This window comes from Mirounga leonina, unplaced genomic scaffold (assembly GCF_011800145.1).
Source record: "Mirounga leonina isolate KUSES-001 unplaced genomic scaffold, KU_Mleo_1.0 Mir_125, whole genome shotgun sequence".
In the NCBI taxonomy this organism is placed as follows: Eukaryota; Metazoa; Chordata; class Mammalia; order Carnivora; family Phocidae; genus Mirounga; species Mirounga leonina.
Window position 1 is genome coordinate 69,919,373 of NW_023270305.1, and position 17,567 is coordinate 69,936,939.

The 17,567-nt window shown below is 40.2% G+C and overlaps 1 protein-coding gene across 2 annotated transcripts; it reads left to right on the plus strand.

Annotated features, from left to right (window-relative positions):
* Positions 1-36: 36 nt before the first annotated feature.
* UNC50 (unc-50 inner nuclear membrane RNA binding protein) lies at positions 37-17,294 on the plus strand. Of its 2 annotated transcripts, none has more exons than XM_035001742.1 (6): positions 37-161; positions 1,306-1,589; positions 2,567-2,687; positions 15,139-15,278; positions 15,367-15,468; positions 16,989-17,294. In XM_035001742.1, the coding sequence occupies exons 2-6, from the start codon at positions 1,310-1,312 to the stop codon at positions 17,123-17,125; spliced, it is 780 nt and encodes a 259-aa protein (XP_034857633.1). In that variant the 5' UTR covers positions 37-161; positions 1,306-1,309; the 3' UTR covers positions 17,126-17,294. The 2 variants fall into 2 exon arrangements, with proteins under 2 accessions (XP_034857633.1, XP_034857634.1); XM_035001743.1 differs by having other exon boundaries at positions 1,310-1,589.
* Positions 17,295-17,567: the final 273 nt, after the last annotated feature.

Sequence of the window (17,567 nt, forward strand, 5' to 3'; positions counted from 1 at the left end):
AAGGCCGCGCGCGCGGCGGTAGTGGGCGCACGTGACGCGTCGCGCCCACAGCGCCGGCTACGTTGTGGGGAGGGAAGTGGGCCCGGCGGCTGCTAGGCTTGGCTGCTGGGCGGAGGTGGCGCGCTAGCTTGGACCCCTTGGAGGCCGCCGCGGGGCTCCAGGTGAGACCTGAGGACCGCTCCGTCCGTTCGCGGCTCGGGCTCGCCCGGCGCCTTTTCGTCCGGCACCTCACGGCCCGACAGCCCACGGCCCTGGAGTGACCATAGCCGGGTCCGGCTGCTCGGTGGGCGGTAGGGTTGCCATATAAATCAAGATGCCGTTTTTTTTTACTTGAATTTCACATAAACCACGGTCAACGTTTTAGTGTATGTCCGACACAATGTTTCGGACATGCTTATACGAAAAGTTATACCTGTATCGGAGATTCGAATGTAACTGGGCTACCTGTGTTTTTATTTGCTAAATATGGCAACCTTACCCGCAGCCGCAGGCTGACCGGGAGCCCCTGGACTCGGAGAGGCGCTGATTGGCGTCCGGGAGGCCTGGGAGGTGGAGGGTGTGGGGCGGGGAAGTGGGCTGTTCGCGAGGGCTGGACGGTGACCTGCTCTCACGGGGCTTCAGATTGATTCCACCGGACTCTTGACGCTGTCATTCCCTCTGCTGAACTGTTCAGGGAGTAAAGCACTATGGGCTTGAGTTTTGTTTTTATACCCCATTCCAGTGAAAGAGTTGCTTGATGGTCTTGCACTGATGGACCTGTGTGAATAGGCCATTTATTTTACCTAATTGGTAACATTGTTTCTAATAGGCTTTTAAAACCGATTCCCTTGAAGACTTGATGGTTAAGAGCAGGGGATTTTGGCTCCATAGGCATCTCTGAGCTCATGAGGGGGTCACTTTATCTCCTAGTGCTTTTCTTTCTCTTTCTCTCCCTCCCCCTTTCCCTCTCTCTCTACTTCCCTCCCTCTTGTCCTTCCTGCCTCCTCCCTCCCTCCTGGTTAACAGTAGCTACCTGGGTGGGCTGCCTGAGGAGAGAAGTGAAGTTTGGGAAACTTCATGGACCCTATAGAAGTGTTATGAAGGTTCAGAAGGGTGTGGTGCTGCCCTTGCCTGAAGTGCAGTGGGCAGTTCTTGAGCTCCCAAATAAGCCTCAGAACCACCTCCATTAGCTTTTGACCCCTGACTCTTATCAAGGATTGTGGAAGAAATGTAAGATGACATCCCTCCTAAATATCTCAGAAGAGGTTGTTGGCAGCCAATAGTTTCTTAAGATTACTTTTAAAAGAATTTTTTTCTTCCACCTAGGAAGATGTTACCAAGTATTTCAGTGAATTCTCCAGTGCAGGGGAACGGAGCGTTGAACTCCAGGGATGCAGCAAGACACACAGCTGGAGCAAAACGCTACAAATACCTGAGAAGACTTTTTCGTTTTCGGCAGATGGACTTTGAGTTTGCTGCATGGCAGATGCTCTACCTATTTACTTCCCCACAGAGAGTTTATAGAAATTTTCATTATCGAAAGCAGACAAAGGATCAGTGGGCCAGAGATGACCCTGCTTTCTTGGTCCTGTTAAGTATTTGGCTCTGTGGTAAGTGTTAGTTTGTCTACAGTAGAGTTGAAGAACAAACTGAGTGGCTTTTTTTTAAGGATTTTATTTATTTATGTGAGAGAGAGAGCGCGAGTCAGCACGAGCGAGCACAAGCAGGGGGAGGGGCAGAGGGAGAAGGAGAAGCAGGCTTGCTGCTGAGCAGGGAGCCCCATGCTGGGCTTGATCCCAGGACCCCGAGCCCAAAGGCAGACGCTTCACCGACTGGGCCACCCAGGCGCCCCCAAACTGAATGTTTTAGATTGTACTTGTCACTTGCAGAATCTTTTGTTATATCGTGGGTCAGAATTTGGGATATTTGAAGCTGTTCCTTACTTTCTGAAGCCTCAAAAATCTCACAGGAAAGAATGTTGTATTCTTTCTGGTTCTAAAGGTCCCAAGCGGATGCCAGAGTAAATTGTTCCCTCGGAATTTTGAAAAGCAGAGGACAGAGTCACTCCGTGTCTTTTAACTGCTGTGATAAATAAATTGATACCAAATGCAAACTTACTGTGAAAAGGAATATCAAGATGGGAAATTGCATTTCACAGGCAAATCTAGAGTGAGTTCTAAAAGTACCGATGTGAACTTGAGAAACTACTTTTAAGTTCTCCAATAATGTAGTGAGAGAGCCCTAACCACCCTAGGGTGTAAATGTGTAAGATTTTTTTTATCTTTATCTGGACTTAAATATGTGAATGCCTGTTCAGAATTAGTGGTCTTTTAAATGTTGGGACTACCCTGGGGAACCACAGACGGGGGCCTCTACAGTAAACTACAGTTAGTTCAGTAGCCATTCTGTGTTCTAGGGTAGTCTGTATTTCTCAATTCTATATACATATAACACATCTTTGGGGTTTTGTTTACATGACTGTTTCCTCCATTACACACGTGGGCATCTGAAGGGCAGGGATTTGCCCCACCCATATCCCCAGAACCTAGCAGAGTGCCTGAATTTATCATGTAAATCTTTCTTTCAGTGTCCACTATAGGATTTGGCTTTGTTCTGGACATGGGATTTTTTGAGACGATAAAGCTGCTCCTTTGGGTTGTATTCATAGATTGTGTAGGCGTTGGTCTGCTCATATCAACTTTAATGTGGTAAGTACTAGAACTTTGGTTTTTTAAGTACTGCTGTAGAGCCTGCATTTCCTTCCTTTAGAGATACAGTGGCTGATGAAAATTGAAACAAGATATATGAACTGAAAGCATGAATTAAAATTTTTTTTATTATTTAAGTATAGTTGACAATGTTATATTAGTTTTAGGTGTATAGCATAGTGATTTGACAGTTATATACATTATGAAATGCTCATCAAGATAAGTATAGTTACCATCTGTCACCATACAGTGTTATAATATTGACAATATTCCCTATGCTCTACCTTTTATCTCTGTGTCTGATTTATTTTGTAACTGGAAGTTTGTACCTCTTAATCCCCTCCACCTATATCACCCATTCCTTCAACTCCATCTCCTCTACCAGTTTGTTTTCTATATTTATGAACCTGTTTCTGTTTTTTGTTCATTTTGTTTTTTAGATCTGCATGTAAGTGAAATGATACGGTATTTGTCTTTTCTGACATATTTCGCATACCATTATACCCTTTAGGTCCATTCATGTTGTCATTAATGGCAAGATCTCATTCTTTTTTATGACCAAGTAATACTCCATTGTGTGTGTGTTTTTGTGTGCGTGTGTATGAATGTATATACACCCCATTTCTTCTTTACCCATCCAACTATTGATGGATACTTAGGTTGCTTCCATATTTTGACTATTGTAAATAATGTTGCAGTAGACATAGGGGTGCATGTAACCTTTCAAATTAGTGTTTTCATTTTCCTTGGATAAATACCCAGTACTGGTATTGCTGGATCATATGGTATTTCTGTTTTTAATTTTTTGATGAACCTCCATACTGTTTTCCCACAGTGGTTGCTCCAGATTACATTCCCACCAATAGTGCACAAGGGTGCCCTTTTCTGCACATCCTTGCCAACACTGTTTTTTTCTTATCTTTTTGATACTAGCCATTCTGACAGGTGTGAGGAGATACCTCATTGTGGTTTTGATGTGCATTTCCCTGATGATGAGTGATGCTGAGCATCTTTCATGGGGTCTGTTGGCCATTTGTATGTCTTCTTTGAAAAAATGTCTATTCTGTTCCTATGCCCATTTTTTAATTGGATTTTTTTTAGTGTTGAGTTATGTAGGTTCTTTATATATTTTGGATACTAATTCTTTATCAGATGTATCATTTGCAAATCTCTTCTCACATTCACTTGGTTGCCTTTTTATTTTGTTCATGGTTTCCTTTGCTATGCAAAGCTTTTTATTTTGGTGTAGTCCCAATAGTTTATTTTTGCTTTTGTTTACCTTGCCTGAGGAGACAGATCCATAAAAATGTTGCTGAGGCCAATGTCCAAAAGATTACTGCTTATGTCTTCTTTAAGAGTTTTATGGCTTCATGTCTCATATTTAGTTCTTTAATCTATTTTGAATTTATTTTTGTGTGTATGGTGTAAGAAAGTGGTCCATTTTCACTCTTTTGCATGTAACTGTCCAGTTTTTCCAACACCATTTATTGAAGAGCCCGCCTTCCCCATTGTATATGCTTTTCTCCTTTGTCATAAGTTAATTGACCATATAAGTGTTAGTTTATTTCTTGGGTCTATATCTGGATCTGTCTGGTTTTGTTTTGTTTTTTGTTTTGTGTTTGTTTTTTTTTTTAGAGAGCATGAGAGCACGCAGGGGTTGGGGGGCAGAGGGAGAGAAAGAGAGAGAGAGAGAATCTTAAGGAGGCTCCATGCCTGCATGAAGCCGAACAGGGGACTTGATCTCATGACCCTGAGATCATGTCCTGAGCCAAAATCAAGAGTAGGTCACTTAACTGACTGAGCCACCCAGGCGCCCCTGATCTGTCTGTTTTTGTGCCAGTACCATACTGTCTTGATCACTACAGCTTTGTAGTATATCTTGATATCTGGATTGTGATGCTTCTAGCTTTGTTTTTTTTTTCTCAAGATTGCATTGGCTATTTGGGGTCTTTTGTGGTTCCATACAAATTTTAGAATTCTTTGTTTTAGTTCTCTGAAAAATAATATTGGTGTTTTGATAGGGATTGTATTGAACCTGTAGATTGCTTTGGGTAGTATAGACATTTTAACAATATTGGTTCTTCCAATCCATGGTCATGGAGTATCTTTCCATGTGTTGTGTCCTCTTCAGTTTCTTTCATTAGTGTCTTAACAGTTTTTAGAGTATAGGTTTTTTATCTCCTTGGTTAAATTTATCCCTAGGTATTTTTTTTTATGCAATTGTAAATGGGATTATTTTCTTAGTTTCTCTTTCTGCTGCTTCATTATTAGTGTATTGAAACATAACGGATTTCTGTATATTAATTTTGTGTCCTGTAACTTCACTGAATTCATTGATTAGTTCTAATATTTTTTTGGTGGAGTCTTTTAGGTTTTCTATATAGAGTATCATGTCATCTGCAAATAGTGACAGTTGTACTTCTTCCTTACCAATTTGGATGCCTTTTATTTCTTTTTCTTGTCTGATTGCTGTGGCTAGGAATTCCAGTACTATGTTAAGGAACAGTGGTGAGAGTGTATGTTCTTCTTTTGTTCCTGATCCTAGAAGAAAAGCTTTCAACCTTTCACCATTGAGTATGATGTTAGCTGTGGGTTTGTCATATATGGCCTTCATTATGTTAGGTACATTCCCTCTCAACCCATTTTATTGAGAGTTTTTATCATGAACTAATGTTGAATTTTGTTAGATGCTTTTTCTGCATCTATTGACATAATCATATGTTTTTTATTCTCCATTTTGTTAACATGTATTGCATTGATGGATTTGTACATATTGAATCATGCTTGCATCCCTGGAATAAATCCTACTTCATCAAGTGGAATATCCTTTTAATGTATTATTGAATTTGGTTTGCTAATACTTTGTTGAGTATTTTTAGATCTTTGTACATCAAGGATATTAGCCTATACTTTTCCTTTTTTTGTAATGTCTGTGTCTGATTTTGGTACCGGGGTAATGCTGGCCTAATAGAACTGATTTGAAAATTTTCCTTCCTCTTCTATTTTTTGCAATAGTTTCAGAAGAATAGGTGTTAACTAAGAAAATAGGTGTTAACTCTAGGTTTCATAGAATTCACCCATGAAACCATCTGGTCCTGGACTTTTGTTTGTTGGGAGTATTTTGATTACCAATTCAAATTCATTTACTTGTAATAATATGTATATTCAGATTTTGTATTTCTTCCTGGTTCAGTTTGGGAAGATTGTATATTTCTAGGAATTTATCCATTTCTTCTTGGTTGTCTAACTTGTTGTCATATAACTTTTCATAGTAATCTCTTGTAATCCTTTGTATTTCTGTGGTGTAGGTTGTTACTTCTCTTTCATTTCTGATTTTAATTTATTTGGGTTCTGTCTCTTTTCTTCTCTAGCTGAGTGTCCTATCAATTTCATTTATCTTTTCAAAGAACCAGCTCTTGGTTTCATTGATCTGTTCTATTATTTTTTCAGTTCCTATTTCATTTCTTTTTACTCTGATTTTTATTACTTTCTTACTTCTATTAACTTTAGGTTTTGCTTGTCATCTTTTCTCATATCTTCAGGTGTAAAGTTATATTACTTGAAATTTTTGTTTTTTCTTGAGGTATGCCTATTAGAACTTCCTTCTTGGAACTGGCTTTTGCTGTGTCCCACAGATTTTTGGAACATTTTTTTTTCCATTTTCATTTGTCTCAAGGTATTTTTTTATTTCCTCTTTGGTTTTGTTGTTATATTTTAGTAGCAGGCTGTTTAGCCTTCACATATTTGTGGGTTTTTTCCAGTTTTTTTTTTTCTTGTAATTGATTTCTAGTTTCATACCAGGTGGTTGGAAAAGATGCTTGATATGATTTCGATCTTCCTAAATTTATTGAGATTTGTTTTATGGGTCAGATGTGATCTGTTCTGGAGAATGTTTTATATGGACTTGAAAAGATTGTGTATTCTTGTTGTGGGATGGAATATTTTGCATATATATGTCTAATATGTTGTCGAAAGCCTCTCCTTCCTTATTGATTTTCTGTCTGGATGATCTATCCGTTGATGTAAGTGGGGTGTTAAAGTCCCCTATTTTGTATTACTATCAATTTCTGTGTTTATGTCTGTTAGTATTTGCTTTATGTATTTGGGTATTCCTATGTTGGTTAAATATAGATATTTGTAATTGTTACATTCTCTTGTTGGATGGAACCCTTTATCATTATGTAATGCTTTGTTTTGTCTCTTGTTACAGTCCTTGTTTTAAAGCATATTTTGTGTGAAAGAAGTACTGCTACTCTGGCTTTTTTTTTGGCTTCCATCTGCATAGAATATCTTTTTCCATCCCTTCACTTTCAGTCTGTATGTGTCTATAGGTCTGAAGTGAGTCTTGTCAGCATATAGCTGGGTCTTGTTTTCTTACCTATTCAGTTGTCCTCTGTCTTTTTTTTTTTAAGATTTTATTTGTTTATTTGTCAGAGACAGAGAGAGAGCACAAGCAGGGGAAGAGGCAGCGGGAGAGGGAGAAGCAGGCTCTCCACTGAGCAGGGAGCCTGATGCGGGGCTCCATCCCAGGACCCTGGGATCATGACCCAAGCCGAAGGCAGTCACTTAACCAACTGAGCCACCCAGGCGCCTCTCTCTTTTTTTTTTTTTTTAAGTTTTTAATTCCTGTTAGCATACAGTGTTACATTAGTTTCAGGTGTATGGTATAGTAATTCAACACTTCCGTACATCACCCTGTGCTCATCACAAGTGCACTCTATAATTAAGAGTCTTTTTCTTAATCTGTCTCTTTTTTTTTTTCCTTGTTTTGCTTCATAAATTCCACATGAGTGAAATCATATGTTGTCTTTCTCTGGCCTGTTTTCATTAGGATTATACTCTCTAGCTCCATCCATATTGTTGCAAATGGCAAGATTTCATTCCTTTTTTATGGCTGAATAATATTCCATTGTGTGTGTGTGTATACACACACACACACACATACATATACACCACATCTTCTTTATCCATCCATCAATCCATGGACACTGGGCTGCTTCCGTATCTTGGCTGTTATAAATAGTGCTGTTATAAACATAAGGGTGCATGTATCCCTTTAAATTAGTGCTTGTATTGTTTTGGTAAATACCTAGTAGTGCAATTCCTGGATGGTAGGGTAGCTCTATTTTTAACTTTGAGATACCTCCATACTGTTTTCCAGAGTGGCTGCACCAGTTTGCATTCCCACCAACAATGCACGAGGGTTCCTTTTTCTCCACATCCTTGCCAACACCTGTTGTTTCTTGTGTTGTTGATTTTAGCCATTGTTACAGGTGTGAGGTGATATCTCATTGTAGTTTTGGCTTGCATTTCCCTGGTGATGAGCGATGTTGAGCATCTTTTCATTTGTCTGTTGGCCATCTGGATGTCTTCTTTGGAAAAATGCCTGTTCACGTCTTTGGCCCATTTTTTAATTGGATTATTGATTTTTAGGGTGTTGAGTTTTATGAATTCTTTATATATTTGGCTAATATGTATGGCTGTATATTTGGCTTTATCGGATAGGTCATTTGCAAATATCTCCCATTCAGTAGGTTGCCTTTTAGTTTTGTTTCCTTCACTATGCAGAAGCTTCTTATTTTGATGTAGTCCCAATAGTTTATTTTTGCTTTTGTTCCCTTGCCTCAAGAGACCTATCTAGGAAGAAGTTGCTATGGCCATTGTCAGAGAAGTTACTGCCTGGATGTTTTCTAGGATTTTTATGGTTTCAAGTCTTAACATTTAGGTCTTTAATACATTTTGAATTTATTTTTGTGTGGTAAAAGAAAGTGGTCCAGTTTCATTCTTTTACATAAAGCTGTCCAGTTTTCCCAACATCATTTGTTGAAGAGATTGTCTTTTTCTCCAGCTTTGTCAAAGATTGACCATATAGTTGTGAGTTCATTTCTGGGTTTTCTATTCTGTTGCATTGGTCTGTGTGTCTATTTTTGTGCCAGTGTCTTACTGTCTTGATCACTACAGCTTGGTAGTATGACTTGAAATCTGGAATTGTAATACCTCCAGCTTTGTTTTTCTTTTTTCAGATGCCTTCGGCTATTCAGGGTCTCTTGTGGTTCCATACAGATTTTTGGATTGTGTAAAAAATGCTGTTGGTATTTTGATAGAGATTGCATTAAGTATGTAGATTGCTTTGGTATGAACAAAAATAGTGTGAGTATTTGAACAATATTTGTTCTTCTGATCCATGAACATGGAATATCTTTCCATTTCTTTGTGTTGTCTTCAGTTTCTTTCATCAGTGTTTTATAGTTTTCATAGTAGAGGTCTTTCACCTGTTTGATTACTAGGTATCTTTATTATTTGGGGTTTTTGCTAATGGGTTTTCTTAATTTCTCTTTCTGCTACTTTATTATTGGTATAGAGAAATGTAACAAATTTCTGTATATTGATTTTGTATCCTGCAACTTTACTGAATTCATGTATCAGTTCTAGCAGTTTTTTTGGTGGAGGCTTTCAGGTTTTCTATACAGAGTATTAATGTCATCTACAAAGAGTGAAAGTTTGACTTCTTCCTTACCAGTTTGGATGCCTTTTTATTTCTTTTTGTTGTTTGATTGCTGTGGCTAGACTTACAATATGCCCTGTCTTTTGATTGGAGCATTTAGACCATTTACATTGAAAGTAGTTATTCATAGTTATGTACTTATTTCTGTCTAGTTGGTTTTTTGCTTGTTTTTGTAGTTCTTCTGTTCCTGTTCTTGTTCTCTTCCTTGTAATTGATGCCATTTTTTAGTGTTGTGCTTAGATTCTTTTCTCTATTTTTTGTGTTTCTATTATAGGGTTTGGTTTGTGTTTACTATGAGGCTCATATATAACATTCTATTTATATAGCAGTTTCTAGGAAGTTGATGGTCACTTAAGTTGGAATACATTCTAAAACCACTACACTTTTATGCCCCCCTCCATGTTTTATGTCATATTTTCCATCTTTTTTTCTAAGTCCTTTAACTAATTTTTAGATATAATTGGTTTTACTACTTCTGTCTTTTAAGCTTCATACTAGCTTTGTAAGTGAGTGATCTACTCCTTTTACTGTATATTTGCTTTTACTTGTGAAATTTTTTTCACATTTTTCTTTTAATTGTGGCCTTTTTTTTTTTTTTTTTCTTGCTTAAAGAGATCCCTTTAACATTTCAAGGCCAATTTAGTGGTGGGTGAACTCCTTTAGCTTTTGTTTGTCTGGGAAACTCTCTCTCCCCTTCAATTCTGAATGTTAACCTTGCTGGATTGAGTATTCTTGGTTGTATGTTTTTTCCTTTCAGCACTTTGAATATATCATGCCTTCTGGCCTGCAAGGTTCTATTGAAATATCAGCTGCATGCCTTATTGGCCTTTCCTTGTATATAACTAGTTGTTTTTCTCTTGCTGCATTAAGATTCTCTCTTTATCTTTAATCTTTGACATTTTATTTATTATTTGCACTGGTGTGAGCCTTCATGGGTTCATCTTGTTTAGGGTTCTCTGTGTTCCTGGACCTGGATGTCTGTTTCTTTCCCCTGGTTAGAGAAGTTTCCAGCAATTATTTTTTCAAATAAGTTTTCTGCCCCTTTCTCTCTTCTCCTTCTGGGATCGCTATAATGAAAATGTTAATATGCTTGAAATTGTCCCAGAGACTCCTTAAGCTATTCTTATTTTTGTTTTTAATTCTTATTTCTTTTTGTTCAGTTTGGTTGCTTTCCATTTCCTGCCTTCCACATCGCTCATCCGTTCTTCTGTGTCCTTTAATCTGCTGCTGTTACTCTCTAGTGTTGTTTTCATTTCAGTGACTGTATTCTTCAGCTCTGCTTGGTTCTTTCTTAGATATTCTATCTGTTGAAGTTCTCACTAGGTTCACCCTCTCTTGTTTCAAGTCTGGTGAGCTTCTTGTTGACCATTACTTTGAACTATTTATCAGGTACATTGTTTATCTTGTTCTTTCACTTGGAGTATATTCCTCTGCCTCCTTATTTTGTTTTATTTTATGTATTTGATTCTGTGAATTAGGCAGAACAGCTACTTTTCCTTGTCTTGAAGGATTGGTCTTATGTAGGACTGTCCCATACAGACTGTGTATGCCTGCTGGCTTTGGCTGGCTGGAGCTGTAGTGGGCATGGGCTGGAGTGGGGTCTCTGGGTGTCCCACACAGGGTGTACCCTAGTGGGACATCTGAAGCTGAAGTGGGCGGGGCTGGGGGTGTCCTGGGGCACTGTACATGGGGATTGCCCTGATGGACCAGCTGGAGTCGAAGTGGGCTCAGGCTGGTGGTCCCAGGGCGCTCTACACAGTGGGGACCTTAGTAGGAGAATTGAGCTAAAGTTGCTGTGTGCTAGGGGTGTGGGGCTCCCTAAAGTGCTGGCCAGTTAGTTATACCCTGTTCTAGTCTGAGTGATCAGGCAAGTTGGGGGCCATAAACAGGGTGCTCACCAGCCCCTTTGGCCCTGGAATGTGTTCCCACAGGCCTTGGCTGTTTGGCTGAGGGTTAGTTTTCTTTTTATATCCTGGTTGTCTTTTAAACCTCTGCTTTTTTGTGTGTGCCTCAGTGGGGCTTGGGCTGATGTGGGCTAGGGTCCCAGGGTTTAGTGAAGTGCCAGGCCAGCTAGGGTGGCTGTGTCCCACTCCCATCTGTGTGTCAGTGTTGGGCTTGGGGGAGGGAGAGAACATACACAGTGGTACTTGCCAGCCCTCTGACCACTGGAGACTATTTCCTCAAGTCCCAGCTGTTCGGCAGACGCTCAAGGGCTGGTTCCTTTGAATTCTAGTTGCCCTTTGAAACTGAGGCTTTTTTCCATGCCTTAGGGTGGTAGAATCTGTTCCTGGTTCCTTGGTTCTGTTCCTCCCCTCTGCAGTTTGCAGTGTCCAGGTGAGGTTCCTATTGTTACTATGTCTCCATCTCTTCTGTTCTCTTTGTGGTCCCTCTGTCCTTTGTTGCGCAGAAGCTGTTCAGTCAGCCCTCAGTTCTTTTTCCAGAGGAATTACTCTATATGTTGGTGTAGATTTGGTTTGTCCATGGAGGGGAATTCAGGGTCTTCCTCCATCACCATCTTGGACCCTGTCTCCTGAAAGCAAGTCACTGTTTGTATCAGAAAATATTCTAAGGGGTGGTCTGTATTGTCAGGGTGCAGCAAATAAGTGAACTGAAATAATGATTATATCATATTAACAAAGTTTCTGGTTTTGCAAAAATGTTATGCAGTTAGCCAGTTCTGCTTAAGTTGTTTGGCTGATGGCATGGTTTTCTCCTGTATTTGTCAGTGGGTCACTTCTAGATGTTTAAGCTATAGAGGGTTATTTCATGGAATCTTACTCTGAATATCAGACATTAAATGAAGTACATTTGAAAAAGGATTTGTTGAACTTTCGGTGCCTTTTCGCTGAGACACACACAGGTTTTATTGAACAGGTATGCAGTCTCACTTCTGGGTTTGGTTTAACGATGGTAGTGTACTGAGTAGAAGTGTTTAATTCCAGCATTTGGTTTCTCCATTTTCTCATAGATCCAGGCTCTTATATGGTTGGCATGCCAGATGAGGGGAGTGGATGTGTCAGGTGAGCTCATAAAAGGCTGGTGGTTGAGTAGGGGTCATGGTCATTGTGTATCAGAGAAAACAGTGTGGAAATTTTAGTCACAGGGAGGCCTAGGTTCAAATGCCAGCTCATTTACTGTAACTCTTAGTCCCAGTCTCTTTTGTAAAATGGAGTTAGTTATCTAATTTGTAAGGTATTTGAAAAGATTGTGGTGTGAAAAGTACCTGGCATATAGGAAGTGCTCAATAAATAGTGGCTATTGATATTTTCAACAAAGTCCTGAGACTATAACCTCTGATACCAGTGTGTTGTTTCCATTTGTAACTCCTTATATGTGTTGTATGTGCTTGGTAGTCAGTAAATGCTATGTGTCAGTAATTTGGAATTCCAAAATCTGGCTTAAAAAGACTACTACTAACTAAGAGAAGTTATGTATTCATTATAAAAAACATGGCATATGAAACAATTTCAGTAAATAAGGCTTTCAAAGGAATAGGTTGTAGCAGGCATTCTACTATGAACGCATTGACTCTGGAGGGCCACAGAAACCAAGGCATTCCGGAGTTTAGCAGCTTTAGTGTGAGTCCATATTACGGTTTCAGTTAAATAGAAAAGGACTCGGGGGGGGGGCGCCTGGGTGGTTCAGTTGGTTAAGTGTCCAACTCCTGATCTCAGCTCAGGTCTTGATTTCAGGATTTTGAGTTCAAGCCCTATGTTGGGCTCCATGCTGGATGTGGAGCCTACTTATTAAAAAAAAAAAGGAAATGACTGACATGGTATATTTCTCAAAAGCTACATTGTGTTGCATTGTGTTGTGAATTGTGTTAGAAATGATGACATGTGGTTGCTGTCATCCTAGAGGTGCCACAGGAACCAGCAGGAGGAGGTGTCTGGGGGAGGTGGGATCATTGATTCCTGGTACCAAATGCATAGGCATGGCAGTCAGGAGCAGCATACTGGGTCTGGTAGCGCGGGGTGACACCAGCTCAGGGAAGATAGGTAGAATTTGGCCTTCAGTGCAGTTCAGAAATAATTATAATACTTCACCGCATAGCTTGCATGTGCTGGTTGGGGAGTGGAAGGGAGGTGGGGGTCTGCACAAGAGTCGAGCAGGCCCAGACAGCGCAGTGAACTCAGGAGGAGAGGAGAGAGATGGATCAGAGAACATCCTGAGCATCCTGTGATAATTGGATTTGACGAGGGTAGGGAAGAGTGGCAGGTGCAGATGAAGCATTCCATGTTAGACGTGCTGAGTTCTGGGGGCTTGAGGGTTTGTTGGAAATAAAGGTACAGCAGACAGTGGGGTAGAGGACTCTGAACCTACCACAGTCTGGGCCAAGAGGAGGATATGACTGGCATCATTAATGTGGAAGATGGGAGCTGAAAACCACAGATGTCTTGAGCTCTCCCAGAAGGAATGTCTGTGTTCCCAAGGGAAGACTCAGACTGAGGACAGAAGTGCCCATGTGAGGGATAAGCAGTGGGGGGGAGCAGCACGAAATAGGAGCTCTTGGGTAGTGAGCTAAATGCTTGTTCTGTTCTTTTAATGGCACATGTTCTTGGCTAAAATGGAAGATGTTTTGGTAAGTTAAGAGTTTGTTCAAACAAAGCTATATTATTTTGGTATTTTCAGGTAACTGTGTACGGAACTGTTTTATTAGTACTGTACTATGTTCTACCCCTTGCTTATTTTTCTATTTCCACTGTAGGCATAGCATTTTAACTGTACCCTTGAAATGAAATCACACAGATAAAAGTGAATTTCTGCAGTTGTGTTGATAATACAAATGATCCTTTTTGTTATTTCCCTTTGAAGGTCTAGTTTTCTGATACATGGGTATTTTACTTTTCATTCACCGATCATTTAACTGAATTCATAGTCCATGCTGTAGAACACTGACAGAGGCTTGAAGAATTGTTTTTATGGCTAGATAGGTCACTGGTGCTCTTCCCTTACTGGTTCCTTTTGATTCCTTGATCTTTTAATGGAGAGGTGACCTATTAGGTGTTAGGCCTTGGACCTATTCTGTGTCTGGATTCATTCTTTGGGGAGGGGAGGGGTCTTAGGCCTATGGCCTTAAATATCATCTATACATGGATGAATTTATATCTCCATTTTCGACCTCTCCTCTAAATTCCAGACTTTATATACTTCTTACTCCATGTTAACGGGCATCTTCAGCATGATAGGTCCAAATCCAGACTCCTGCACTGCCCCAAAGCACTCTTTCTGCAGCCGGACCCACGGTAGCTCATGGCAGCTCAGTCTTCCATTGGTTTCAGGCAGAAATTTCTCAGTCATTCTTGACTGTTCATTTCCCCCACGTCAGCACCTCCACTGCCACCACCCTGCTCAGCTCTTTCTCACAGTAGCCTCCCAACTGGTGTCTCTGTTTCCCCTCTTGTCCCTGTAGTCTGTTCTCAGATCAGCAGTCACAGTAGTGAGTCAGACACCCTTCTGGGAACTCCAGGGACTCCTAATTTTATGGAGAATAAAAGTCCAAAGGTCTTAAAATGGCTACAGGCTCCAGCCTCATTTCCTGCTACTTTTCTCACTTGTTCCAGGCACACTGGTCTCCTCACCCAGCCCTCTCAACAGGCCAAGCCCCCTGCTACCACCTCTGTACTCGTCCACCTCCTCCACTCCTGTGTCCAGACTCCCCTCTGCCTGAATGCTCTGCCCCACCTCATTCCCATCCCCACCCTTGGGTCTTGACCCAGATGTTTCCTTCGTAGGAGTATCCTATTTAATACTGCATTTCAACTTTGTATTTTCTGTCCTTCTTACTGCTTAATTTTTCTCCATAATGCCATCTGACAACTCCAGCTAGATCGAAGGCAAAGATCTGTTTTGTTCACCGCTTGGTAAACAGAAGGTAGTCAGTAAATATTTAATATGGAATTAACTTTATTGTATTATGAAAGAAATTTTAACTTTGCTCTTCAGGTTTATCTCTAACAAGTATTTAGTGAAACGGCAAAGCAGAGACTATGATGTGGAGTGGGGCTATGCCTTCGATGTGCATCTGAATGCTTTTTATCCTCTCTTAGTCATTCTGCATTTTATCCAGCTTTTTTTCATTAACCGTAAGTAGCAGTTACTTCTTAAACGATCATCAAAAAGTCACCATTGTATGCACTAAAAAGAGATTCAGTGTGCATATCTCTTCCACAGATGTTATCCTGACAGACACATTTATTGGATATTTTGTTGGAAATACCTTGTGGTTGGTGGCAGTGGGCTATTATATCTACGTAACCTTCTTAGGATACAGTGGTAAGTCATGAATTGTTTTGATTGAGTGAAGACATAACAGGGAGAGGGGGGACATTGCTGTAATAGTAACATAATTAGCTTACTTTTAGATGGATTATCTCATTTAAGCTTCACAATTAGGTTTACTTAACCCCATTTTTCAGATGAGGGCACAGAAATTAATTTGCCCCTGGTCGTGCAGCTAGAAAGTGGCATGGCTGTTATGTAACAAATTTTGTAATTTTAAGGAGCCCCATTAAACCATATTGATATCTCCAAGTTACTTGCAGGAACCCACAACCCACTTCCTTTTCTCCCTGGCTTTCTGGTTCTGGGTCCCAGTGGTCCATTAGTGTGGGGCATGAGCGGGTCCGACTTATGGTTGCATAGGTAAAGGAACCTTTACAAACCTTTGCTTCACTTTGTTTTTATGATCACTGTGTGGTTCTATAGATGGTCACAAATCAGACCCAACCTCTACTGATCTGAGGATGTAGTTTGCAGATTTACTGCTAAATCCTGCTAGAAGTTTCTTTTTCTTAGTATGAATGAGAAACCTTTATATTAATTCAGCTTGTCCTTTCTTGTCACTCTGGATGATTAGGACCTCCCTGTAAATACACACCCCTGGTGCTCAAATATGACTGGCTCCTCTAGTCAGAGGTGTTCTCACCCCAGCAGGGACCACACTTGTTCTGGACACAGGGAGTCCGTTCTCCAGAGGAGGTGTTTGTGAAGTATTATGTTCAGGTTTCTATGAATTTTCACATATTTTGAGAAAGTTTTAAATTGTGATTAGCATGCTTCAACATTGTGGTTTCTCTAAATGGATTTTTGAGCACTCTTTTGATAACTCCCTATAATTTGAGTACAGCTCAGCTTCACTTTGGTGACTTCCTAGAAGAGATATGTTTAGGTTAGAATGCATGTGGTAGGGACCCACTAAGTAGTGACCAAGAAGGAAACCTAGATATTTGGAGACAGATTTTTTTTATTATTTTTTAAATTTATTTAAAGTAGGCTCCACACCCAATGTGGGGCTTGAACTCACGACCCCCAAGCTCAAGAGTTGCATGCCCTACTGACGGAGCCAGGCAGGCACTTGAGGGACAGATTTATTCTTTCCTGAAGCCTGGGATACTTACTAGTTGATCTCTCATGTGAAGGGGAGGTGTCATGCTTCCTGTATTGGGAAATCTCAAAGACTAAAGGTTGGACTCTTAGAGGCTTCTGAGGCAGTCCCCTGTGTAAATCCACCACTGTTTTCAATATTTGTGCCCTCTGTCCCTTAGTCATCACTTCTCAAGTTTCGAATCTGCTGCTCACCTCTCACCCCGGGTTCCTGGGCACAGCTGCGATGTGGTGGCGGCAGCGACCCCCAAGAGCAGGGCGCGTGACAGACTCTGGCTTTAGAGCAGTAGCTCACTGATTCAGAACCCGCGTTGCTTTTTGGCCCCACCTGTTGTAGTAAAAACTTTCAGAAAGTTCATTAGTCACATTTCCTTTTTTAAAAAAATTTATTTGATTTGTTTCTTTTCCAGCATTGCCATTTTTGAAAAATACAGTAATTCTTCTTTATCCATTTGCACCTCTCATTCTGCTCTACGGCCTGTCACTAGCGCTAGGATGGAACTTCACCCACACACTGTGTTCCTTCTACAAGTACAGAGTGAAATGAAGGCAGTCTTGGTGAAGTGACGACTGCTTCCGAAACTGGTAAATAAACTATCTTGGTAGATATCTTCAGGGTGTAAAGTTTGCAAATTTGAGTCAATATATAACGTTAACGCTATTGTCAAGTACATTCCGTAAAACTAATTAATGTACATTTCTATAATAAATATTTTTTAAACTAAAGCATGTATTTTACTCATTCAAACATGGTGATAATCAGTTCCTGACAAGGTACGTAGTTTGGCCCCATTTCTAATGGGCTGTGTATTTTAAACATTTGCCTAGTGTAACCTTCAAAAGCCTCTTTGACCTGTAATGTAACTCAAAGGCGAATCACTGTACTATAGGCCATAAAATCATTTACAACATTTTCTATACAAAGGAAACCCAAACAAAATAAAACCCAAACAAAATATATTCGATTGAAGAGGCGCATGGTGGCTCCT